Source organism: Monodelphis domestica, chromosome 5 (assembly GCF_027887165.1).
Source record: "Monodelphis domestica isolate mMonDom1 chromosome 5, mMonDom1.pri, whole genome shotgun sequence".
Lineage (NCBI taxonomy): Eukaryota > Metazoa > Chordata > Mammalia > Didelphimorphia > Didelphidae > Monodelphis > Monodelphis domestica.
Genome location: NC_077231.1, coordinates 282,723,666 through 282,750,420, shown reverse-complemented (window position 1 = coordinate 282,750,420; position 26,755 = coordinate 282,723,666). Strand labels below are relative to the sequence as shown.

The following is a 26,755-nucleotide window of genomic DNA, read 5'->3' as shown; positions in this document are numbered from 1 at the left end:
TCAGTTTTCTTATTCTTAATTAATTCCCCAACACATATTCTTCAATACAATGACACCAGCTTCCTTGAACAAGAGACTCCCTCTTTTAGCTCCAAACATTTCCTCTGGCTATTCCCCATGTCTAGAATGATCTTCTTTCTGCTCTACATCCTGGCTTTCTTTATGTCCCAACTAAAATCTCATTTACAAAGGAAGCTTTTTCTACCTCATCTTAATTCTCGTGCCTTCCCTCTCTTAATTATTTCCTATTCATCCTGTATGTAGTTAATTATAGGTCCAAACATCTTTGTATCCCTAATGCTTAGCATAGTGCCTTACCAAAAAACATGTATCAGTTTGTGGATTTAAATGGTAAAACCACCAGATAGGACTCAAAAGATTGCCAGCTGCTATACATCTGAAGGTATTAATTGGTCTGAAGGTATTAATTAATAAATTTACTACTAATATTATTATATTTATAGAATCACATTACTATAATTAATAATAACCCAAAATTATTCATTAATAAATTGATGCTACCATGGTAGCATGGACTTTTTTTGGTGGCTGGACTTATTGGACCACATCTTCAGATTAAGAGTTCTTAGAGATGCTTTGTGGGTGGTTTGAAATAAATAACTGATACCTTTCTTATTTCTCTTTCCCAGTTCTCCATAATCAAATAGATATTATCTTGCTCTTAAGTAACTTCAGTAATAAAATTTCCTTTCTTAGACTAAAAAAGCATTTTTTAAAGTGAAATCTAGAGCTGAGTTTCCCTGACCTCATGGATCACAAGAACCCCTGAGATTATTCTCCATATACTCTGTAGTTTCTTGTACATTGCTATTTACATGGTTTCTCCCCATTAGAATGTAAGCTAAAGGAGGTCAGGGACTGCTTTTATCTTCCTTTGTATCCAGAGGGCTTATCACAGTGACTAGCATGTAATAAATACTTAGTAAACTGTTGAGTTATTGATTAGGTCTTTTTTTTTCTTTTAGACCCTTACCTAAGTGCCAGTTCCAAGGCAGAAGAGCAGTAAAGCTAGGAAATGGGCTCAGAGGGGTTAAGTGGCTTGCTAGGATCACACAGGTAGGAAGTGTCTGAGATCAGATTTGAACCCAGGACCTCACCCCACTGAGCCACACACCTGCCTCTGAGCCTATCTTTGAATGATAACAACCATATGAGCCATTTATAGAATATAATATATAATATGATATAAACTGATTCATTGGATAGTATGCCCATTGGAAATCTGTGACACTTTGGCATGGTGCTGATGAGAATTTGCTGCATATGACAGTAACTGGAATCACTTGTTTCTTATTTTCCACATCAGAAATCTACAAGGTTGCTCTAATTGATGTTGGATTTTTCTCCCCCCTTTTTTAGTCTTTCTCCAGTCTTTCCCTTTACTCTGACCCTTTGGTCCTTATTTGAAAAGGCTCAAGGTACAAAGCACACTAAAGCATGTCACTAGTTGTTAACTTTTACAACATCTAACTGCAATGGTAATAAAACAGCAGAACTAAACATGCAGAGCATGGAGACAGTTGGCTCTTCATTTTACCCATAATGGAGATCCCACACACGGTCAGATGACTCTTGGGAATTCTTTGTTGATAATAAATGGGCTTAGCACTATCTTCTAAAAGCTACAACAATTTAACTCAGTATAGAAGAACTAGTTTAGGGAGGCAAGCATGGTACAATGGAAAGAATGTTGGATCTGGAGTCCAAGGACCTAGATTTGAATCCTAGTTCTGCCACTTATTACCTATAGGCAATTGATCCATGTTATTGATCCCCCCCCCAATATGGATGAGATTAAACTGACCTCAGTCAAGTCAATGACTCTTTGGGACTCAGTTCCTCATCTGTGAAATGAAGAGATTGATCTTGATGACCACTAAGACCCCTCCTAGCTCTAAAGCTGGGATATTCCAAGAATATATCTGCCTCCTGGAAGATGGAGGATCATCCTGTATTTAGGGGAAATTTGGCATTGAGAGTGAGAAGGGAGGAAGAAATTAGCAGAGAGATGAGAAGATGTGCTAACATCACTGTTGAAACGTCAATCACGTGTTTCCCTTGCTATATTTTTAGACTGCATGTCAGGCTCATGTCCTTTTGGGGAAGTACAGCTCCAGCCTTCGAGATTACCTGCCCTCAATAGGACATTCATCTGGAATGTGAAAGCTAACCCAAGAGTTGGCCTTGAACTACAATTCTCCAGACCTCGACTGAGACAAATTCTTCCAGGAGACACCTGCTCAGACTCGGTGACCTATACCATCAGTAGCTCTCTTGAGAAGACAGTTGTCAACATTGGAACCTTCTGTAGCAATGGCACAGTGTCACGAATCAAGATGCAAGGGGGAGTCAAGTTGGAGTTATACTTACCATGGGATCAAAATAGAAACTTTTCTGGTTTTAATATTACAAACCACTCTTCTATAAAACGTAAGCCTGCTATTAAATTGCTCTTGTCCCATTGTGAGACTGGGTGGCATTATGATATTGCTTATTATAGGAAAATACCATTTCAATGCCATTTTTTCTTAAACTTTGCTTACCATTTTTTCTTTATACATTTGGTTGTTGTTGTTTTAATGAAATGAGAGCCAGCAAACTCATTTATACCGAGCAGTTAACAAGATTAATTAGAGATCTGAAGAGGTGCACAAAACTTGTGGATATCATTGAGGACCCGGGTGGGGCATAAGACCCATAAATGAATCATGAGGATGGGTCGGCCTAGAAAGGAGACAGTTTCGGGGAGCTGTGATTATTGTCTTCCAAGTATGTCAAAAAAAGGTTTTAGTTTGGTCCCACTTGGTCCGAAAGAGCAGAACCAGGAGCAGCAGGTTGGAAATTAAAGGGAAGCAAATTAAAATTTGGTATTAGGAAAAACTTCCTAACAAACAGTGCTGTCCAGAAGCAGAATGGGCTGCTGGGAGAGACTCCTTTTCAATGGAGTTCATCAAGGAAAGGCCAAATGACCACTCAGTGACTATGTTTGTCACACATTTGTCAGCTATGTCCTAGAAAGGATTTTTGTTTGAATATGGGATCAATGGTATCAAACTCAAATAGAAATGGGGTAGGGAAGGGGAGCACTGCTAATTTGAAGATGAGCATCCCTGTGGGCTACATATTAATTTTCAAGTGTAATATCATTGGTTTTATTAGATTTAAATTTATTTTGTTAGCAATTTCCCAATTACACAATAATCTGGCTTGGGCCATGCTCAGCCCACAGACTGCATATTAGATGCCTCTGAACTCGAAGGGCCCTTCTCACTCTGAAATCCTGTACTGTCATTTTCTTTCTTTCCTGTTTATTTTTATCTTATGTAGTCCTTTCTATTTCCTTTCTCTGAATTCCCATTATCCACCATTTCTAATAAATAGAGTTTATCTCCTTGCAGCATGAGCATGCCTTAGTTAAATATGCTATTTATGATCTGAAAGACAACCAGAATACTAGACTCACAATTGCTAAGGTTTAATCTCCATGACCACAAATATTAGTGATGGGGGAAGACATGTTCTCAGGACTCCTTGATTCATTTTAATTTGCTTCATCCTCCCAATAGGACTCTGCATCATTGAATCTGTGTTTGAAGGAGAGGGCTCAGCAACCCTCATGTCTGCCAACTACCCCAAGGGTTTCCCAGAAGACGAGCTCATGTCATGGCAGTTTGTCATCCCCCCTCACCTCCGAGCCAGCGTATTCTTCCTCAACTATACCCTCTCCAACTGTGAGAAGAAGGAAGAAAGGGTCGAGTACTACATCCCAGGATCACACAGTAATCCAGAGGTGTTTCAACTTGGAGATCAGCAGCCAGGAAACATGGCTGGGAATTTCAACCTGTCCCTGCAAGGCTGTGATCAGGATTCCCAAAACCCTGGAGCCCTCCGCTTGCTCTTTAAAGTTTTGGTTCAGCACCTTCAGAATGAAGGCAGTAAGTAAAACTCAGCTCCCCTATTTCTTTCTCATCCCTCTCCAAGCCTCTTGCTCAGCTTGGGGTGGGGAGTGGGGTGGGATGTGTATGAAGAGCCATTGAGAGTTCTCTTTTCCTGACTCATCTTATGAACAGTGAGACTGATATGGTGCAGTAACAATGGGTGTGTTTTCTCAAAACTCTCTTGGACTCTGGACCCTTCAAGGGTTCCAGGAAGTAGGTTGCTAGGCACATGCCCAAGCCCTGGCTGGAATGCTATCTCTGCCATAGTTCTGCTTTGATAACATACGTAACCTGGTTGGCATCAGAGGGAGGACTCCAATTGTGGGAGACAGAAACTGCTTTGAGAAGATCAGAATTCATCATCATCTTCCTCTTCTGTAAAATGAGGGAATCAGATAGATGATTTTAGGACTCTTTCCAGTTTTGTCCATCTCTAAGTTCTGCCAGGGTCTTGTTTCAAGATTCCAGGACAATTAGCTTATAGATTTAGTTTCTTAAGCATTAAAAAGGGAATTGGATTGGCCCGTTTATACCCACAGTGTGTATAGTGAGATGGAAGGTGCTAAATCAGTTCAAGAAGCAAGGCTCAGCACTAAGGAAGTGAGTGTCGAAGGGCTCAGTTGTATTGAGCAGCCTTGTAAATAACCACTTGCCCAGGTGAAGAATGATTTTTCCTGGATGCTGGATCACTGAAGAATGATGAGACTATTTATTTTACTTCTGGTGTATTTCCTTAGAGGCAAGAGAGGAAGTTTTAAAATATACAGATGGGATGGTGGGGTGGCTTTTTTTGCAAGACCAGGCACGTGTCCAATGAGCATGTGAAAACCAAATGGCGATTTGTGCATTGAGTGTCAGCCAGGGAACATACTTTCTGTGGATCCTTGGATCCTAAGGGAGAAGTATTTGTTCAACACTTTGGGCCTTAAGAATTTGATGGATCTTCAAACTCCAAGAAACTGATGTAAGCTACAGGGGAACTCGTGAATTTTTCAGCAGACATCTTAAGAAATGAAACCTGGGCTTCTCTGGTGTCCTGACCTGAATTGGTACCAGGAATAAGTCAGCAGAAGACAATTTCCCCCTCCATGTACCTCTCTCAGACTTGGATTTTTCAGTTGGCCACATGCAGATTTTTACATGATCTTTTCTATTATTCTGTGTTGACAGTTGTGTAAGCAAAATGCTAAATTGAAAACAGATGTGAAAAGATTTGGGGGAGGATATGAATGTAGATTTTTGATTTGTTTATGATAGTTTTGCTGAAACTCTACTAAAAAGGGCTTCCAAGTTTCTCTACACCCTTCAAAATCTTTTAAAACCTATGCTTTATATCGAAAATGGATCCAGTTGCCAAAAAGGATATTTCTCTTCTTGGTCTGGACCAAGAATTCTCAGTGTGGGGAATGTTCCCTGCTTCTCTGCAACATAAGAGAGTTTTAGAGAGTAGCCTAGGAGCTTGACCAGAGTCACAGGGGCCAGTATATATTAGAGGCAGGACTTGAACTCAGGATTTCCTAACTCCAAGGCTGCCTCTCATTCTGCTACACTATGGCTTATCTGTGTTTTTGCTAACATCATAATGTATTTTTCATTTTGATCCAAATAAAGAATAGTCAAATGACTTAAGAGTCCATTTAATTAACAAAAATGTTGTTTGTTGCAAGGTGAAGAGAGTCCTGGACCTGGAGCTAGGAAGACCTGAGTGCCAATCCAGCCTCAGACATTTACTAGGTGGGTGATGCTGGGCTGAAATCACTTAACCTATTTGCCTCCGTTTTCTTGTAAAAGGGGGATAATAGCACCTACCTCACAGAGTTGTTGTGAGTCTCAAATGGGATAAAATCTATAAAGCATGTAGCACCATGCCTGGCACATAGTAAGATGCTTTAAAAAACCCAACATTGTTTTTGCTCTAAGACAGAAGGGCAAGAGCTGGAGAAACCGGGTTAAGTGACTTGCCCAGGGTCACACAGCTTGGAAGTATTAGAGGCCAAATTTGAATCCAGGTCTTCCTGACTCTAGGCCTAGCTTTCTATCCACTGTGCCACCTAGCTACTCTGTAGATATTTTTAAATGTTCCCCCTTCCCTACCCCTATCAAGGGATATGAGATGGCTTTTATTTTGAAAGATTTTTCCCTATGACTGAGGGATAGGCAAAAGATTCTTAATTTCTTTTTGGGTCATGGATCCTTTGGCAGTGTCTGATGAAGCTGATAGATTAACATTTTTAAATGTATAAAATCCATAAGATTAAAAAAGAAATCAGTCATAGTAAATTGTTTTTGTTTAGCTGTTTTCAGCCATGTCTGACTCTTCCCATTTGGGGTTTTCTTGGTAAAGATACTGGAGCACTTTGACACTTCCTTCTCCAACTCATTTGACATACAAGGAAACTGAGGCAAACAGGGTGAAGTGAATTGTCCAGAGTCACATAGCTAGCAAGTGCCTGAGACCTGGTTTGACCTGAGGCCTTCTTGGCACTTTATCCACTGCACCACCTAGTTGCTCATATTGAAACGTATATTGAAATGCAGCTGTCTAATTTTTTAAAGTTCATAAATCCTAGGTTTAAAAACTCCTGAGATAGACAAACTGATTTCCCTGTTTTCCAAAGAGTCTTATTATAATCCTTCTATCCACAATTGTACTGTATCCCAAGAACTTGTCCCTTTCTGAGCCCAGAATGGGAGAGCAGCCCCGAAAATGCAATCCTGTGTCAATTAGCAAATATTTAGCAAGCCTCTGCTGGGTCCTGGAAGGATACAAAATTTAAGTAAGACATAGTACCTATGCTGAAGGAGCTTACAATCCGGTAGAGAGCTGACACTCTCACTAGTAGTTTACAAAACCCAGGATTTGTGTGATAAGGAGGAAAAGGAGTTGTGAGAGCCCGGCTGAGCAGGGAAGACTTCTGGCAAGAAGTGCGCTCTTTAACAGAGAGCTGGGGTTCAACAGCTAAAGATGGGGAGGGGTTGGATATGTGAGGCACCAGAGGAAGGCATACAGGGCCATGTTTGATAGGCAGCAAGTAATGTGAGTCCCTAAAAGAGAAGATCTCCAATGAGATCATATATACAAAGCATGTTGGAAACCACAAAGTGCTATCTTAACACTAGTTATTACTACTTTTACACTGTTGCTGCTGATACTACCACCATTGCTGCCACTGCCACTACCACTATCACTATCACTTCCACCACCACCACCACCACCATTATCACAATCTTCATGGCCATTGCCATCACCATCACTATCACCATCACCATCATTATAGCCTCTAGAATATAGTTCCAACTGTTTTTGCCTTACAATAAAGCACCTCCTCCCATAACCTAGTGCCACATTATACTTCTAAGATCATTTATTTAGAACTGGAAGGGACTTCAGAGGTTAAGGAGTTTAGCCCCACTCAATTTAACAGATTAGGAGACTGAGATCAAGTGACCTATCCCAAGTCACACAGTACATGATTTATTTAAGAGATGAACTCATGTCCTTGATTCCAAGTCAAGTGTCCTATCCTCTATAATAGAAGTGTCAAACATTTGACCATAGGTTGCAATATTCTCCAGTGTGACAGAACCAGAATGAAATGTAATTGAGAAACATTTAATAAGATCAACAAAAATACGATAGAATACTGATAATGTTAGTATGTCATTTTCCAAGTTAATATGCATCCCACAGGGGTTCTTATATACCTTTAGTGGTCCCTGTTTCTATTTGAGTTTAACACCATTGCTTTATACTACTTGGTTGTGCAGTAGTCTTAGTCGTCATTGTCCTTTGAAAGATTTTTCCCTATGACTGAGGGATAGGCAAAAGATTCTTAATTTCTTTTTGGGTCATGGATCCTTTGGCAGTGTCACAATCTTCATGGCCATTGCCATCACCATCACTATCACCATCACCATCATTATAGCCATCACCATCATCACCACCATCACAATCTGCATGACCATTGCCATCACCATCACTATCACCATCACCATCATTATAGCCATCACCATCATCACCACCATCTTCATGGCCATTGCCATCACCATCACCATGTCCATCACCATCATCACCACCACCAATACCACCACCACCACTACTACCATCATCACCAACACTTTGACTACTACTACTATGACAATGACCTCATTCATAGATTCAGTAGCTATTTAGTGTTCATTCAGTCTGACAAGAGCTGACCCTCAGCTACACTAGCTAATTTACACCCTTGAATTTGGCCTTTGAAAGGGGCTCAGATTTATACTAAAATAATATTTGGAAATGCATCTCTAGTTTTCCTGGAAAATTCTGATAGCTCAATACCAAGTAAGCGGGAGCATTTTTGAGAAACAAGCATGCTGTGTTTTAGAAGAGTAAAGTGTGATCTTCCTGGGGTGCTTGGAAATAGGGAGGAGGTCAGCTGTGAACCAGTGAGAGAGTGTGGTTCTCCTGGAGCTGTCCAAGGTGGGATCGACTAATGTTAAGGGCTCTGTTTTATGCTTGTCATCCCACCTTTCAAGACAAGTTATGCTATTGTTAAATGCCCCATAATGCACTCTGCTTTCCTGAGAGTTCCCCCAGAGTGCCTTGCTTCATGTCTGGAGACTCAGAGGCAGTCACAGAGCAATCATTTTTTCAGTGCTGAAGTGTATGCCCCTCTCAGTGCATCTCAGAAGCATTCCAGCTCTATATAACCTCCTCTCCTCCCCCCACTAGGTATAATGCCATTTCAAACTGTTCAGAGGGTCTCTCCTTATTATGTAATGGAATTAGCTCTGAGAGCTCAGAGGTGGTTTGAATTTTTATATTCTCTGCTTTAATATTCTATTCTTTAGAGCAAGAGTGCTCTAAAACATGTTCCATTGAGGAGCATGTAAAAATAGACAAATAGAGCCAGAATTAGGGATGGAAAGTCCTAGGTTCAATCCCTTCCTCAAACATATAGCAATTGTGTGACCTTGGGCAACTCACTTAATAATCTCTCAGTGCCCCAGGCAATATCTCCAAGATGATTAATTATAAATGAGTTGCTGATCTGTATTGGTGAGGGAGTTCCCATACCAGGAGCCCATGTAAGCCAATAGCTCCTTCCCTTACTCTTCAGAGAAAACTGGGTACCTGCTTGATATCTTATCATGTAGGGTTTTTTAAAAAATTCTAGATCTCAGGGCATTATATTTATAGAAAGTTTTAAAGTTTGCAAAGCCCTTTATACATATCCCGTCATTTGAATCCCCCCAACAACTCAATGAAGGATGCTATTATTAACCCCATTTTACAGATGAACACATTAAAGCTGAGAGATTAAGGGTGTTGCCCATATTCACATAGCTAGGAAGTATCTGAGGCAAAATTTGAACCCAAGTCTTCCTGATTTCAGGTCTAGTCCATTTGGACATTCTAAAAGACTTTCAACTTCTTGGGAATGCTGGGTTACTTCGATACTGCTGTGGATCCATAATGTCATTAATTGAAATCTTTGTTCTCTCAAGTCCGCATCTTTTTCTATCCATGCCTTCCTAACCCATCCTATTCCTATTCTTGTTCTCCCATGATCTTTCCTCACAATATCTGGCCAAGGTCCTGAAAGGCTCACTCAAGTTCTTGTTAAATTTCCTAGGTACCGGCATGATTCCCCAGTCATCCACCCTTGATCTCTTAATCCTCATACAGTAAGGCACACCTCCTTTTCTGATCACACATTCCCTCAGAAACCTCCATTTCTCCACTTTTTGCACAAGGATCATCCTTGGAAATATTTGTGCTCTCCGTGTGTCTCTCCAATACTCATTGAGTCACTCATACCTTGAATTGGCTGCTAGGTAGACCATTCCACCCAGAGTCAGAAATACCTGTGTTCAGATCTCACCTCAGACACACACTCGGTGACTCTAGGCAAATAAATTTTAATCTCTTTCAGCCTCTGCTTCCTCATCTAGAAAATGGGAGTAATAATTGTGTCTATCTCCCAGAGTCATTGGGAGGATAAAATGAGATATTATTTTCAAAGAATTTTTATAAAATTATGTAAATACTATTATTTCAAGATATGCAATGGGGAGAACATTTCTTAGGAGCATAGAAAGCGTAGAAACTATCCCAACACTCTTTATTTTATAGATGGGAAAATTGAGTCCCTGAGAGGTCATTGTGACTTACCTTACTCAAGGTCAAACAGGAAGAATCCAGGCAGAACCAGAATTCAAACTCAAGTCTCTGTTCACCTGGAAAATTCAGCACTATTTCTACTATGTTGTACTGGGTTTTAGGTTTTTTTTTTTTTTTCATGAGAGGATAGATTGGGAAAGCATGATAGAATCATCAGAAGCAATGTACAATTTACTCAATACAATCCAATATCTGTCTGTCTCTCTCACCTATCTATCTATCTATCTATCTATCTATCTATCTATCTATCTATCTATCTATATCTGTATATAACTGGGAGGGTTCTCAGAGGTTATAGAGTCCAACCTCTTCCACTTGACAAACAAGGAAATGGAGTCAAATGTTATTTCTGTAACCAAACAGTGAACATAGGAAGCCTTTGTGTTCTCTAGGTCTTTGTCATTCATGTGACTACAAAGATGCAATCTATGGTGATAAATCATGTGAGAAAAGCCCACTTCTTTCTTTCTGAGGACTTTCATCAAGGTTACCCTCAGTGTGTCTATAGATCATTCTCCCAGTGATTTGCAAAAGAGAATAATGAATGCTAAGAGAATAGCCTCATAGGTGAGATATGTGGCATCTTTGTACACAATACAGTAGCTAGCAGTATCCTGAATAGATATGCTGTTTTCAATATGTTTTCTCAGACTAAGAGAAGAAACTTTAAGTTATAAAAACATTCTTACCCAAACAATTTAGGGCAACCATAGTTCAGACAGAGAATGGCAGTCTTTCTTGTTCTCCCTTGTTATACTTAAAAGAATCTGTACGTGGCTGCTGGGTGTGTTTTGACAATTTCTATACTGTGTACCTGGAATTCTGTCAGCCCTAATAAATTTGCTTTAGGGCAACTAGTAGTATTGAGTATGTTCTAACTGTGCGACTCCTAAGAAACCCTAAAGGCTATTTATCTGATAAAGCCCCCCCCCCAAAAGGTCAAAAATAGAAGAAAATACCCTGGTCTTCAGAGAGGGAATTTTCACATTGCTAAAATTATATTTTAAAAATCTCACAAGCATTTCATTTAATTTAGCATAGTTTCTAGCACATAATAAACACTTAAAAATGTTTTCTACTTACCTAAAAAAATAGACTTTTTGAATATTTCTAGTGTGGGAATTTATCCAAAGACAAATTATTATTGATTTTTTTTTAAGTCAACCTTAAGTTAAATCCAGGGTTCTTAATCTGGAGTCCATGAACTTGGGTTTCTTTTCTTATATTTTGATAACTATTTTATTTCTTTTATAATCCTTTACATTTAAAAACATTATCCTGAAGAAGAATCTATAAGTTTCACCAGAGTTCCACAGGGATCCATAATACAAAAAAGTGAAGAACTCCCATGTCAAATCTATCTTGTATATGGTGACATGGACTTGATGGGCTTAGTTAAGAAAAGTATAAAACTGCACAATACAAAAAAGCTTTTTAATAATCTCTTACCTTTTGTCTCAGAATCCATACTATGTATTGGTTCCAAGGCAGAAAGCAGTAAGGGCTAGGAAATGGAGATTAAGTGACTTGCCCAGGATCACACAGCTAGGAAGTGTCTGAGGTCAGATCTGAACCCAGGACCTCTATTCTCCAGGTCTGGCTCTCTATCCACTGAGCCATCTTGCTGCCCCATCCAAAAAACTTCTACACATTCACTGAATCCTGTTGCTGGGTTAAAAGTCATAGGAGCATAGATTTGGAGATGGAACGGCCCTTCAAGGTCATCTAGTCCAATCTCCTCATTTTATAGTTGAGGAAACTGAGGCCCAAGAAGTTAACATATCCAATGTCACACAGGGAGTAAATGGAAGAGCAGTATTTTAATTCAGACCCTCTAACTCCAAATTCTACCCTCTTTCCACTGAATTATGCTGTGCTTAGCACAGTGCCTGGCACATAATTAACACTTTATTGATTTATTAGTACTTATTGGTTGAATAAAAGAGCTGAAGGACCCCTGGAATTCCCCAATGTCTGAGGAATAATGAGTCCACTGCCCATGTTTATTGGCTTAACAAAGTAAAATCTCTGTTTCACCTCATCCATTTGATATAAACACAAAGAATGACTTTAAAAGGATTTAATGTTGTTCAAATTTCGGTTCCTTACTATTGGAATAAAAGCAGCTATGGGGTTTGCTGGAAAGAGTGCTGGGCTTAGAGGCAGGAAGACCTGAGTTCAAGTCCCACTTCAGAATTTACTAGCTGTGGGACCCTGGACAAGTCACTTAATCTCTGTATGCCTAGGAGGCAGGCAGATGACTCAGTGGATGGAGTGCTAGTCTTGTGGTCAGAAAAACCTGAATCCAGCCTCAGATTACTTGCTGTGTGACTCTGGGAAAGTCATTTAACCTTTTTTGCTTTAATCCAGTAGAGAAGAAAATGGCAAAAAGTGGCAAAAAATGGCAGTTTTTCTCCTGGTCTTCTCCCTACTCCAGTCATTTGTTGGGAGTTTCAGGCTAACTTTGCACATAACAGTTATGGTATGGAATATGGGAGGGTGCCTCGTGGTGGGAGAAAAGCTTTCCTATTTCTTTTATTATTTTATTCTATTATTTTTTAGACCCTTACCTTCCATCTTAGAATCAGTATTGTGTATTGGTTCCAAGAAGAAGAGTGGTAAGGGCTAGGCAATGGGGGTTAAGTGACTTGCCCAGGGTCATACAGCCAGGAAGTGTCTTGAGGCCAGATTTGAACCTAGAGGACCTCCTGTCTCCAGGACTGACTCTCCATCCACTGAGCCACCTAGCTGCTCCGATTTCCTGTTTCTTTTCCACTAAACTTCCATAGTGCAAATGGCCATAGCACATCTTTTATACTAATTTAATTCATTAAACATTTTTTTAAATGTCTCTTAAGTGCCAAGCTAATTGCTAAGCACTGAAGATACAAAATAGACAAAAGACAATCCCTGCCCTGAAGGAGCTTATAATTTAATGGGTCCAACAATCTGATCTTACAGATGAGGAAACTTGGACCCAAAGACATGGAGTGGTGTGCCCAGAGTAACATGGGTGGCACACATCTCAAGTTTGAATTCAATTCTTCCTGACTCAGAGTCCACTATGGCCTGCTGTCTTTAAGTTTGCAGAGTACAAAGGATCATTTGATCCACACAATAACCCTGAGAGCAAGGTGCTATTATTAACCCCATTTTTTAACATTTTTTCAGATTTTTACATTTTATATTTTTATTGATATTGAAGATATTGAAATCTCTTCTCTAGGGTCACACAGGTAGTTATCATCCAAAGCACAATTCAAAGCCAGTAGAGCACCAGACTTAGAGTTGGAAGGTCCTCGGTTCAAATGTGGCCTCAGACACTTCCTAGCTATGCCACCCTTGGCAAACTACTTACCTCTGCTGGCCTTGCCCTTGCCACTTTAAGTCTGACTTGGAACCAAAACAAAGATAGAAGATAAGGGTTTTTTTTTTTAATTGAGGCAGGTCTTCTTCCCACCTCCAAATCCAGCACATTCCCTACTCTATCGTGCAGTCTACCTTGGCATTTCTTTTGGTTTCTACTCATGGGTTTTTTCCTTTCCCTGTTTTTTTTTCCCAGACAAGGTCTACACAGTTGATTTGAGCAAAGAAAAAGCCATGTCGATGACCATTGAGCCGAGAACGTTCAAGATGAGCCGAAGCTTTGACCGTGCCTGCTTAATCTGTGAGGGGCCCAGAAAATGCAACCCCAATGTGACCTTGACAGCTGGCCACAAACATGAGATTTCTTTCCTTTGTGACGATATGACTCGCCTGTGGATCAACGCAGAAAAAACAATAAGTAGGACTTGTTTTTCTGTTTTTGGTGTACTCTGGTCTTCTCCTTACCCCTGGAGAATCTGGGTCTCTTCTGTTCTGTTTCTCTGAACTTCTTTCACTCTACCTACCCTGCACCCCACTTTCTTGTTTTCTGGTGATGGTGGTGGATATTCTTCAAAAATAATGACCCAACAAGCTCTAAATGTAGTGTTCTAATTCATTAATACTCATTAGGCACCGATGTACTACTATGTGTCTGGCCTGGAGTTGAGAGGACCTGGGTTCAAATATGGCCTCAGAAAAATCTCAGCTATGTGACCGTGGACAAGTCATTTAACTCCAAATGCTGACACTTACCATTCATCTTCTTAGAATTAATACTAAGGCAGAAAGTAAGGGTTTAAAGAAAGTGGGGACACACTGTATCTGCCATAATCAAGAGGAGCACTCTCAGAAGCAAATGTTCTTTAGCACTAGTTGCTTGGCAGTGATGGCCTTTTTGTGCAGTTCTGGGGTGAGGTCAACTGCTTCTATGGTCTCTTCAGTATGGTGGTATCCAAAAAGTAGCCACCTATCAGGCAACCTGCATTCCTATGTAGTTTCAGTGCCTGTACAGCTTGCTATGTGACCTCAGATGAGGCACTTGAACTGCTTGAGGGGTCAGTTGCCTAATCTACAGAGTGCAGGAATGGATGTTGGAATGGATGATCTCTAAAATGAGGAGGCTCACTCTCATCCATCTTTTTGCCCAGGTCACATGCAATGAATGGGATCATGGAGTCATCACAGACATTGACTCTTTAAGAAATATTCATTATAGATGAGCACTGAATATCTAATATACTTTGGGGGGGCAGGAAATAAATCTCATGTTTTCATTGGCTTCCATAGTAATGGAAAGACCTCAAAGCCAAAGATCCCAGGCATCATACACCCTGAGCTTGAAACACCTTAGAGCCAGGCTGATAGATTTCAAGAGATCCATGAATTTGGATGGGGGAAAAATCCATCTTTGTTTTCATCAAAATTTAATATTTCCTTCAATTACTTAAAGTGGAATTCTGAGAAGGGGATCCTAGACTGACTGTGAGAGGAATCCCATAACATAAAAAAGTTAAAAATCTTTGCCCGAGAGAAATGAAGTTGATGAATTTTGAAAATCAATTTTTAGAAAATAGAATCACAGAATTTTAGAGATGGGATCCTCCATCTTATTTATAACACTCTGTCCCAAAGCCTTGTCACCATCATCTTCTATATACTGACTTCCAGGACATTTTTACCCACCCACGTGAGTTTGACCTCTTTCACTCTACCTTGAACCCTGCCTTCATCAGAATTAATATTAGTGGGGGCAACTAGGTGGTTCACTGAATTGAGAGCCAGACTTAGAGATGGGAGGTCCTGGGTTCAAATCTGACCTCAGACACTTCCTTGCAGTGTGACCCTGGGCACATCACTTAACTCCTATTGTCTGGCCCTTACTGCTCTTCTGCCTTGGAACCAGTATTTAGTATTGAGTCCAAGACGGGAGATAAGAGTTAAAAAAAATTAATATCAGTGATGTTTCTAACAGTCTGGCTCTTCAGTTCAACTCCCTCAGCACCAAAGACACTTAGCCTTAGTCTTACTCTCAAGGAGTAGTCACTCATCTTTTTGCAACTACTCTACTTCCAGATCCTAACCTCTCAAAGTCCTTGCTGTCATCATAATTTGCTGCCCTTCCTTATCTCCTGTCTCTTGAAACTACTCTTTGCCTTTGTTATGACTAGTCTTTTCAGTGATGTGCTTCTATCTGACAATCTTGAATCCTTTGCCCTCTTGATTCTCTATTTTTCCTGCCCCTGCCAATCCCCAGTTCTGAACAACCTCCACAGTCCCCCGTAGTCCTATAAACCCAGAGACACCAGGCATGGCTAGGAGAAGTTTTGAAGCTATGCTGACTGGAGTCACTTCAAATTCAGTTCTGTAACCTCATCACTGCAGGACAACGCCTCTCTTCATCTCTTATGGACTGCCTACCATATTCCCTACAGTGGCTGTTTCAGACCTTTTTCCCTCAAGCTCCCAACTTTTCCCCTGCCTCTCTAGTGACTCTTCTTACATTATTGAGAAAATTAAAGACTAGCAAGGAGATCCTCAACTCCATGCCACCACATTTTTTTTCATCCATCTTATTCTCTGTCTTTTCCATAGCAGAGTTGGACTCCTACCTGCCCCTTCTATTCCACCCCCTTCCATTTCCTTCAAGATCTTGCTCCATGATTCATTGTCTCTTCTTTTTCCTCTCCCCAAATTCTTAGCACTGCTGGCTCCTTTGCCTCTGCCTTACAAGCATGCTCTAGTTCCACCTGTCTTAAAAACTGTCCTTTGCCCTGCTTCCCTTTCAAGTTATCACTTTATCCCTCCAGAAATTTACCACCTACTCACACCTTAACTCTCTGCAATTGGTCTCCACACCATTTCTGTGCTAAAACTCTTCTTCCCAGGGTTGCCAGCAGTGTCATAATTGTTGACTACAAAGGCCTTTTCTAAGTCTTTGCTTTTCTTGACCTCTCTTTGTTCTTTTCTACTATCAACCATCTTCTCCTTATTGATACTCTTCCTGACCTTGGCTTCCATTAAAATGGTCTTTGTCTTCCTATCTGTTCAACAACTCCTTTGAGAGTTCCTTATCTTTGTCTTCTTTCTCCCAACTTCCAGTAGTATCTGTAACTTTTTATCCTTGGCTCTCTTCTCTCCCCTCAATCCATTATTTTTCTTTTTTATCTCATTCACTCTTGTGACTTCAATTATCCCCTCTATCCAAATCTGCATCTCTACCCTTACTCTTTCTCCTGAATTCCAGCTGTCACTTCTCTTCCTACTGCCTGTTGGACATCTCCACTTGGCTATTCTACTCAAAGTCACTCTTTCCTTAAAACTGCAACTCTATCCAACTTTCCTATTTCTGCTGCTTGGACCACCATCCCTTTCAATCACTCAGACTTTTTAAAAATAACTTAAGTTAGTCAACTGGCATTTATTTTGTGCCTATTATATGTCATCTTTGACTATATCTTCTCCCTCAATATTCAGTCATTTGCCAAGTCCCTTTACTTGTTGAGTCTCCTTACACTAAAGCTCTTACACCCTCATGACCTTTCATTTCCACTCAAGTGGCCCTGTTCTTTTTTTTTAACAATATTTTATTTGGTCATTTCAAAACATTATTCATTGGAGACAAAAATCATTTTCTTTTCCTCCCCCCCACCTCTCCCATAGCCAACATGTGATTCCACTGGGTTTCACATGTGTTCTTGATTCGAACCCATTTCCACGTTGTTGGTATTTGCATTAGAGTGTTCATTTAGAGTCTTTCCTCAGAGATGTCCCCTTAACTCCTGTAGTCAAGCAGTTGCTTTTCCTTGGTGTTTTTATTCCCACAGTTTATCCTCTGCTTGTGGATAGTGTTTTTTAGATCCCTGCAGATTGTTCAGGGACATTGCATTGACCCTAATGGAGAAGCCCATCACCTTCGATTGTACCACAATGTATCAGTCTCTGTGTACAATGTTTTCCTGGTTCTGCTCCTTTCACTCTGCATCACTTCCTGGAGGTTGTTCCAGTCTCCATGGAACTCCTCCACTTTATTATTCCTTTTAGCACAATAGTATTCCATCACCAACATATACCACAATTTGTTCAGCCATTCCCCAATTGAAGGGCATCCCCTCATTTTCCAATTTTTAAGTGGCCTTGTTCTTAAAGGAAACCTTCATTACCTCTTGTCTGGACCCCTTATCTTTGATCTATTCCTTCTCCATTCCCTTCATTTCTCTGAAATCATAATCTTCTGAAAGCATAAAATTCCACTCCTCTGCTTCAGAACCTTAATTTGACATTCAAGTCTTTCCACATTATACTATTCATCTATCCTTCTACCTTCCCACAGATTGAACCCTATGCTTAAAAGTCATGCCTTTGACATCACCAACTGTTGACTCTTCTAAAGGACAGCTCAGGTACTATCTCCACTGAGAAACACCTTCCCTCACCTCCTAAATAAAAGCAATTTCTCCCTCCTTCTTCACATTTCTTATTTTATTGTGTCAAGATCTTTCCTGTGCCCCAATCACATTCCTCAAGGTACTGTGTTTATTTCTGGGCTTTTCATACTTCTCCCTTTTTTTTAGATTGTAAGCTACCTCAATTGAAGCAACTATCATTTTTTCATTTTTCTCTCCCTTGTATATAGTAAGTGATTAATAAAAATGATAAGTCATTTACTTGAATTGAACAAAAACAGTCCACTCTCCCCATTTTTAGATGGAGGAACTAGAACCCACAGAAGTTAACTTATTTGTACAAGGTCATACACAATTAGTAAATAACTGAACCATTACTCAAATCCAAATTTCTCACAGATTATGGGGAAAAAAACAAAAGGTTTTACTTTGCTAAGTTCTGTATTTAATTTGTGATTTTCCCTCTACCCCATTACTTTAGAAAAAGAGGAATCACCCTCTAAAATATCTTTAAATAAATTTAGTCTAATATTTAATGTATTACTATATTAACAATTCAATATTTAATCTTCCCCAATAGAGTAGAAGCTCCTTGAGAATATGAAATTACTTTTTTTTTTAAATCTGTACCCCCAGTGCCTGGCACAGTGCCTGGTACAAAGTAGGCATTCAATTCATGCTTATCTTATTGATTGGTCTTCTCCCCTTATTTGTATAGGTTGTACAGACATTGGATACTGTACCAGGAAGAACTACTCTCTTCTTGTCCCTAGTGACATCATCCAGCTGCCTGTTGAGTTACATGACTATGCCTGGAAGCTACTGGTTCCAAAGGACAAAATTAGCCTCCAGTTGACACCAACCCAGAAGCTTCAGCAGCACACTCATGAGAAGAATTGTAAAACCACCTTCAGTTATGTGCTATCCAGTGCTGGTCAAGGCCAGAACCTCCATTTTGGCTCCTTTTGCCCTGGTGGGGCAATTGAGAAGATTCAGGTGAAAACAAATATCTCTGTGGTCCTCAGAACATACTCACCAGGGTTCTCTAATGAATCTTTCAGACAGGGGATGACGGTGACATTTATACACTCTCTCAAAGGTGAGATACTTTTCTGTACTGTCCTTAGTCACAGTAACCACTACCCTCCCTTCCTTCTTCCCTCCCTTTCTCCCTCCCTCCCTCTCTCCCTCCCTTCCTTCTTTCCTTCCTCCCTTCTTCCCTCTCTTTCTCCCTCCCTCCCTCCCTCCCTCCCTCCCTCCCTCCCTCCCTCCCTTCCTTCCTTCCTTCCTTCCTTCCTTCCTTCCTTCCTTCCTTCCTTCCTTCCTTCCTTCCTTCCTTCCTTCCTTCCTTCCTTCCTTCCTTCCTTCCTTCCTTCCTTCCTTCCTTCCTTCCTTCCTTCCTTCCTTTGTTTTCCCCCTTACCTTCTGTCTTAGAATTGATACTAAGAGTTGGTTCAAAGGCAAAAGAGCAGTAAGGGCTAGTAAATGGGGGTTAAGTGATTTGCCCAAGGTTACACAGCTAGGAAGCATCCAAGATCAGATTTGAACCCAGGACCTCCTATCTCTAAGCCTGGCTCTAAATTCACTGAGCCACCTACCTGCCCTACTTACTCTTTCTTAAAAAAAAGTATTTATTTTGCCAAAATGGGGAGATACTTCAGTGGACTATGCTAAAACTTGAGACATAATGGCTTCTAATCCTGGTTTCATCATTGTCTTCTCATGGAAAATTATAGACTTAAGACATAAAGAAAGAGAACCTGGATTCAAATGTGGCTCAAACACTTTTTAGCTATGTGACCCTGGGCAAATCACTTGACTCCCAATGCCTAGTAGCCCTTACTGTTCTTCTGCCTTGGAACCAATACATAGTATTGATTCTAAGACGGAAGGTAAGTATTTTTTTAATAAAATAAAATAAAATTTAAAAATATTTTTAAAAGCTAAAAATGTGGGGGCAGCTGGGTAGCTCAGTGGATTGAGAACCAGGCCTAGAGACTGGAGGTCCTAGATTCAAATCTGGCCTCAGACACTTCCTAGCTGGGTGACCCTGGGCAAGTCACTTAACCCCCATTGCCTAGCCCTTACCACTCTTCTGCCTTGGAGCCAATACATAGTATTGACTCTAAGATGGAAGGTAAGGGTTTAAAAAAAAAAAAGCTAAAAATGTTTAAAATAAAACATATTGTTTTGATATTTTAAAAAAATACTTTCCATGGTCATCTTGCTCAGTCTTCCTACCCTTCACTGAATTCTTTCTAGCTCCTGGAATGTTCCTGATGTGTGAATAAATGTATGTTATTTTCCTAACTAAAACTAGAGAGGTGGTCACATTATAGTGATAGAAAGCTGGCTATGGAATCAGGATAGCCCTGGATTCAAGTCCTACCTTTTTCAGGCAGTGTGACCCTGGATTAGTTGCTATATCTCTGTGCCTCAAGCAGCCAAGATTATAAATTGCAGAGAGCAATGTAAGAGCTGTTGCAATATAGGTGCTGACCTATAGTAATAGAAAGAGTTTCTTCATCAAGGCACAATGAAATCATTTATTGTTCCCTCACAAAAAAAGAAGGGAAGCAAATGAAAGAAAATCTTTACTATTGGAGAAGATGTTGGGAATCACCAAGGAATGGTCAAGTAAAAGGCTTTGTGCTTAGGAGAAGAATCAATCAACAAATATTTGTTATGCATCTGCTGTGTGCCAGGCACCATTCTAGGCACTGGGGATACAAGTAAAGAAATAAATCATCCCCATCACAAGGACCTTATGTTTTAATGGGGGAGACAACAAGATCAAATAAATATGTGTCTGTCGATATAGCAAAAACACAGTGAACAAATAAAAATATAGACACAAGGTAGTTAGGGAGGGAGGGCACTAGCAATTGGTGGGATAAAGAAAGGCTTCATGAAAGAGATAATGCTTGAGCTAAATCTTCAAAGGAAGGAGGGCCTCGATGAGGGAGTGGCAAAGAGGGAGCACCTTCCAGCATGGAGCTGGAGTGTTGTACATGAGAAATGGCAAGGCCAATCTGCATGGAGCATAGAACAAGGGAAGACATTGAAGTCTAGTGACACTGGAGAGGTAGGTTGGATCAAGGACTCACAAATTGAATTGTCTTTTGAAAAAAGGGCCAGAGCAATTTGGGGCCCAGGATCCACACAGTTTTTTCCCTACCTTTAATAGTTTGTCACCACTGTATGCCTAAAGGGGGAAAAAAGGAAATTATTCACCTGGATCTCTTTTCTTTCCTGCAGATGAAGGTGTTTTCACCGTGACCCCAGATTCAAAAACCAAAGTTTACTTGCGGACTCCTAACTGGGATCGGGGTCTGCCCCCTTTAACCTCAGTCTCCTGGAACATCTCTGTCCCCAACCATCATGTGGCCCACCTGACATTCTCCAAGGATCGAATGGGGGTGTCCTGTGAGACAGGCCGAGCCTTCATGATCATCCAGGAGCAAAAGGCAAAGGCCGAAGAGATCGTAAGCAGAGATGATGAACCGCTGCCCAAGCCCAAAGACTTGCATCACAACTTCTGGGTCAACATTTCCAACTGCAGCCCAATGAATGGCAAGCAGCTGGATCTTGAGTTCTGTGTGTCTCTCACCCCAAAGAAGATGGGTAAGTTGGACTTTTTTTTCTTTAGATTAAGAACATGGTACCAGAGGGGAGAAAGTGCTGAAGAGCTGAAGCCATTGTGTGAAAATCGCATCCATTTATAAATGGTCTTAATATGAAGGATTGTAGCAATGAAACACTGGGCTCCTTGACTGACTCATCATTAGAGGGACAAGGCAGGCAGCTAGATGGTTCAGTGGACAGAGCACTGGACCTAGGGTCAGGAACTTCTGAATTCAAATCCTGCCTCAAACATTTATTAGCTTTGTGAGCAATCACTTAATCTCCCTCAGTCTTAGTTCCTCATCCATAAATTGGGGATAATAATAGCATTTACCTCCAAGAGTTGTTGTGAGTCAACTGAAATAATATATATAAAGTATGTTGTAGATCTTAAAATTATAATATGAACACATATAGACACACATATATAATTTTATGTATATCTGTGTATGTATGTATATATTGATCATTTATCATTGATTATTCACAAGGTCTTTATTATGAAATCAACATTGAGGGTACATCTTTTCAGTTAAGAATTAATAACTGCTGACATACTTTAGGGTTTCAAAGCATTTTTGGATATTTGAACCTCAAAAAAACTCTGTGAAACAAGTTCTACAAGTTCATTAGGGGAAAATGAGGGAGGGATAAGGAGGAATAATTTGAAGGAAAAAAATCTGAATATTTAGTGGACCACAAGCTCAGTGTAAGGCAGCAGTGTGATGGATTAGCCACCCCCCCCCCAAATATTCTTTGATTTCGGGCTGCCTTGAGGGAAGCATGGCTTCCAGGAATCAAGAGGTGATGGTCCTTCAGTACTCTGCTCAAGTCAGACTACTTCTGAAGTCTTGTGTTCAAATCTTGGAGCCATGTTTTAAGAAGGACATTGAATAGGGACAGCTAAATGGCTCAATGGTTTGATAGCCAAGCCTAAAGATGGAGGGTTATGGGTTTAACTCTGGCCATAGACACTTCCTAGCTGTGTGACCCTGGGCGAATCACTTAATCCCCATTGCTTAGCCCTTATTGCTCTTCTGCCTTGGACCCAAGATTGGTTCCAAAGTGGAAGGTAAGGGTTTGGTTTTGTTTTGTTTTGTTTTGTTTTGTTTTTTTAAATAAAAGAAGCAGCAGCCATTGATGACTCACAGAGTGTCCAGAGAAGGGCACCCGGACTTTGTCTTATGAAGTTGGGTAAGGAACAGGGTAGGCATAATTAGCCTGGAGAAAAGAAGACTCGAGGGACATACCATAGCCAAAACTAGGAGCAATGGGAAGATGCTGTAATAGGCAAAATTTAATTCCATGTCAGGAAAAGCTTCCCAACAATAAGTGTTATTCACAAGGTGAATGGGATGTTCCAGAAAGTGGGAAACAGGGTTCTCCCTTCCATGGAGGTCTTCAGGAAGAGGCCAATTGGGTGACTGGCCACAGATCTCTTCTAACTCGAAAATTGTGATGGAATACCCATTTCCTAGATAAGGAAACTGAATCTCAGGTTAAGTGACTTCCTAGTGTTTGAATCAGTCTTCCTGATGCAAAATCTAGCCCATGAGCTCTTTATCCCACAGAATCTGGTGACTTCTTTCCAAAATGAGGGTAATTAGAAACATGATACATTGTCATAGAAATAATGAGACTCTACATTTAAAAAAAAACAATTTTTAATACATGCTTTGCAAATGTAACATTCTTAGTAACTTTGTTCCACTCAAGAGTGAGGAGGCAAGGAGGGTAAATAAATTAGAGGTGTTCTTTAGTCTATAGAACAAACTATTTAGGCTTTCTAAATCTCTTCAGGAGAGGCATCTGTTACAATAATGATACATTTTTAAAGTCAGGATATATGCTTCTGATACTTACCATGTGAACATAGACAACCCACTAATATCTCTGAGCCAGTTTCCTCCTTTGCCAGTCTTGTTAGGTTATTATTTAATGGATTATTATGTATATGAAAATCAAATGAAATTATACACATGCATGTATACATATATATGAAGTTGCTTTGCAAGCTACAAAACACTAAACAAATATAAATTGCTTGAGGTGGGAGGATTGTAGGAAACAAACTCTTACATCATTTGATAGCTTTTTAAAGTGTATAAAAAATTGTAAAAGATCCATGCTAGCAAAACTGTCCTGTGCATCTCTGTTCCCTTCTGAATTTCCTTCTGCTGTCTTCTGTGATGGTGGTGTTTTTCTTTATTCAAACATAAATTGCTATGAAATAGCCATTTTAGGGCTTAAGAATCATTCATTTATTTATGAGGAGCTGATTGAGTGATTATAAATCTTTCTTCTCCATCAGTAGGTCCTCAAACACCAATGTTTCTCTTAGTTTGAGGTTGTAAAAATACAGGCTTCTATTCTGAACTGCAGATGTCTACCTTCCCAGGCCCCAGTGTGGGCCACCTTAGAAAATGGTCACAGTCTGAGCGTGTGTGGTTGATAAATCATGGCCTCATGCCACGAGCCTGTGTGTTTACTTTTACTGATGTACGTCCAACAGAGACACCCCCACATTGCCATTCAGAGCGCCTGCTCTCCTGTGGCTTGTAGAAGGTAGGACCAGATCATTAAACTTTACACTGGATCTCCATGTCCTTCCCCACAGCCCCCTCCTGGGCTCCATTGCCATTCCTGCTGATGGACCCTGCTGACTCAGGAGTGTGACTCTCCCTATGCTATCAGGGGTGAATTCAACTCTCCTAGCAGTGTCTGATGTTGCTGGGAGGGGGCTGAGGAAGTGAGTAGAGGCTGTTACTTCATTTCTCCTGGAGAGTTGGAGGAGGGAGCTTGAGTGACTTTGCCATGCTAAGAAATGTCTTCTGTTTTCTCTTTGCTTGGGCAATACTGCAGAGAGCTCTCTACCGGAGTTCTCTTTGGAGGTCCAAGGAGGAAGTTTGGGTTTTCAGCAAATATTTTACAAAATGAAGATTCATAGCAATGGATTTGTTCCATGCAATCTCTGAATTTTTTAAACTCTATAATGATTTTTTTTTCCAGCAGGGATTCTTAGTTCTTTTTTCTTTAATTATTAACTCCTTTGGCAATCTGGCAAAGCCAATGGATCTCTTTCTCTGAATAAGGGTCTTCAAATGTACACAATAAAATACAGAAGATTACAGAGGAAACCATTATATCAAAATACAGTTATCAAAATATTCTTTTAGAAAGTTGAGGGTTAAGAATGCCTGGGCTAAAGGAATGCATTTTTAGAATAAGCTTCTTAGATGTTTGAGATCCTCTTCTCCCATCATCAACAAAGCCATGTGTATGTGTTGCATACATAATAATGCATAAATAAATATATGTGTGTATATGTGTGTGTGTATATATATATGGGATTCCAGATATCCTGATGTGTGTGTATATATACATATATGCACATAAATAAACATATATACATGTATATATATGAAATTCCAGATGTCCCTGTGTATGTGTGTGTGTATGTATATATATATATATATATATATATATATATATATATATATGAATGTCAGATATCCCCAATGCACATTCAAATGACTTCAGAAATTTGGTATTTTGTCTCATTAAAAAAAATTTTTTTCTTTAAAATCCTTACCAATAGTAGGTATCAACTCCAAGGCTAAAAAGCATAAGAACTTGGCAATGGGGCTTAAGTGATTTGTCCATGGCCACACAGCTAGGAAGTGTCTGAGGTTAGATTTGAACCCAGGACTTCTCTCTAGACCAAGTCACTCAATTGCCCCAGTATTTATTTTTTTAATTAAAATTTAGTTGTTATTTTTTGAAAATGTTTTCTTAAAGATAATTATATTTAAAATAGAATTAATTATAAAGTTTGAACAAAAATATCCTTTATTATGTATTTGATAAATATTTGCCTTAAAAAAACAACAATATCTTGGATGTTTCCCCTATGAAATGTGTTGTAAACACCTGTAGTCACCAGTTTTCTCTTATATTATTGCTACCTGCTAAAAAAGATGTTTAGCTTTCTGCCTCCCCCCCCCCAAATGTACATCCATACTTACTGCACCTTTCTCAATCAGAATACTGAGGTTCTCTAATCAGACATCATTGAAAGAGGCAAAACAAATCCAGACGATGCCTGGGGTTCTTTTAGTCACTCTTAGCAATGGATATGAGTCAGAATCTTTTCTTTTATGATGTTCTTCTAGCCCTCTCACCATCATGAAAGGAAATTATGTAATGGGAGTAAAAGCCAGTAGTTCAAGTTTGTTCTGTCTAAGCCAGGTTCTCTGATATAACAGAGAAAATTCATAGGTCTAAGTTATTAGAGTTTCATAGAATAGACTCATAGATTTGAAGCTGGAAGGGCCCAAGGGGTCATCTAATCCAGCCCCCATCATTTTATAGCTAAGGTACTTGAAGCCCAGACTGGCTTCAAGCCACTTGTCCAAGAATTTCACAGGAAGTAAGTAGAAAAGCTGAGCTTTGACTCTAGCCAGCACATTTTCCACTGTACCTCATGGTCTGACTCTTGTGATTTATGAGATATAGTCATGCACAGATGTGTATCAAAGAGGAAAAAATAAAATAGACCATTGAAGGCATTCTTAATATTTTTAGTTGTATCACAATCTTTTTCAAATTACAACTAACCATCAACTAAAACATTCATATAACCATAAATAAAACCTTAAATCTCAAATTGCTTTCAATTTTATTTCTTTAAATATATATTGATTTTTTAAAAATCATGTTTGCTCTTTTGTTTCTTATCTTTTTCTTATGTATTATTGGATATTGGTGTGGTTTTTGGCCATTTAATTACTATCATAAATATTGTTTCTTTTCATATACAATTATGTACAGATTATTCCAGATTCACAGTATCACAGATATTGAGAATTAGCAGGGATCATCTAGACCCCAACATAACCCAGATGACTAGAGGTCCTCTTCCTCTACTTGAAGACCTCCAAGGAGGTGGAACTCACCACCTTCTGAGGCAACCCATCCTATGTATGATTTGTTTAGCCTTTTTTCAGTTATATCTGACTTTATGATCCCTTTTAGAATTTTTGACAAAGATAATGGAGAAGTTTGCTACACCCATCTCTGCTTCATTTTACAGATGAGGAAACTTAGGTAAACAGAGTTTAGTGACTGGTCTGGGGTCCCACAATTAGTAAGTGTCTGAGGCTGGATTTGAACTCCCATCTTCCTGTCTCCATGTCCAGCACTTTATCCACTGTCCCACCTGTTCTTATAATAAG

General features: G+C 39.7%; 1 protein-coding gene across 2 annotated transcripts in view; it reads left to right on the top strand.

Annotated features, from left to right (window-relative positions):
- CDCP1 (CUB domain containing protein 1) overlaps nucleotides 1-26,755 on the top strand; it is a 74,007-nt gene that overhangs the window by 33,561 nt on the left and 13,691 nt on the right. For both annotated transcript variants that reach the window (XM_007505063.3, XM_056800227.1), the window contains exons 3-7: nucleotides 2,095-2,451; nucleotides 3,588-3,956; nucleotides 13,691-13,912; nucleotides 18,616-18,996; nucleotides 21,156-21,521. In XM_007505063.3, the coding sequence (XP_007505125.1) occupies nucleotides 2,095-2,451; nucleotides 3,588-3,956; nucleotides 13,691-13,912; nucleotides 18,616-18,996; nucleotides 21,156-21,521 (1,695 nt within the window). The remainder of the gene's footprint in view (nucleotides 1-2,094; nucleotides 2,452-3,587; nucleotides 3,957-13,690; nucleotides 13,913-18,615; nucleotides 18,997-21,155; nucleotides 21,522-26,755) is intronic.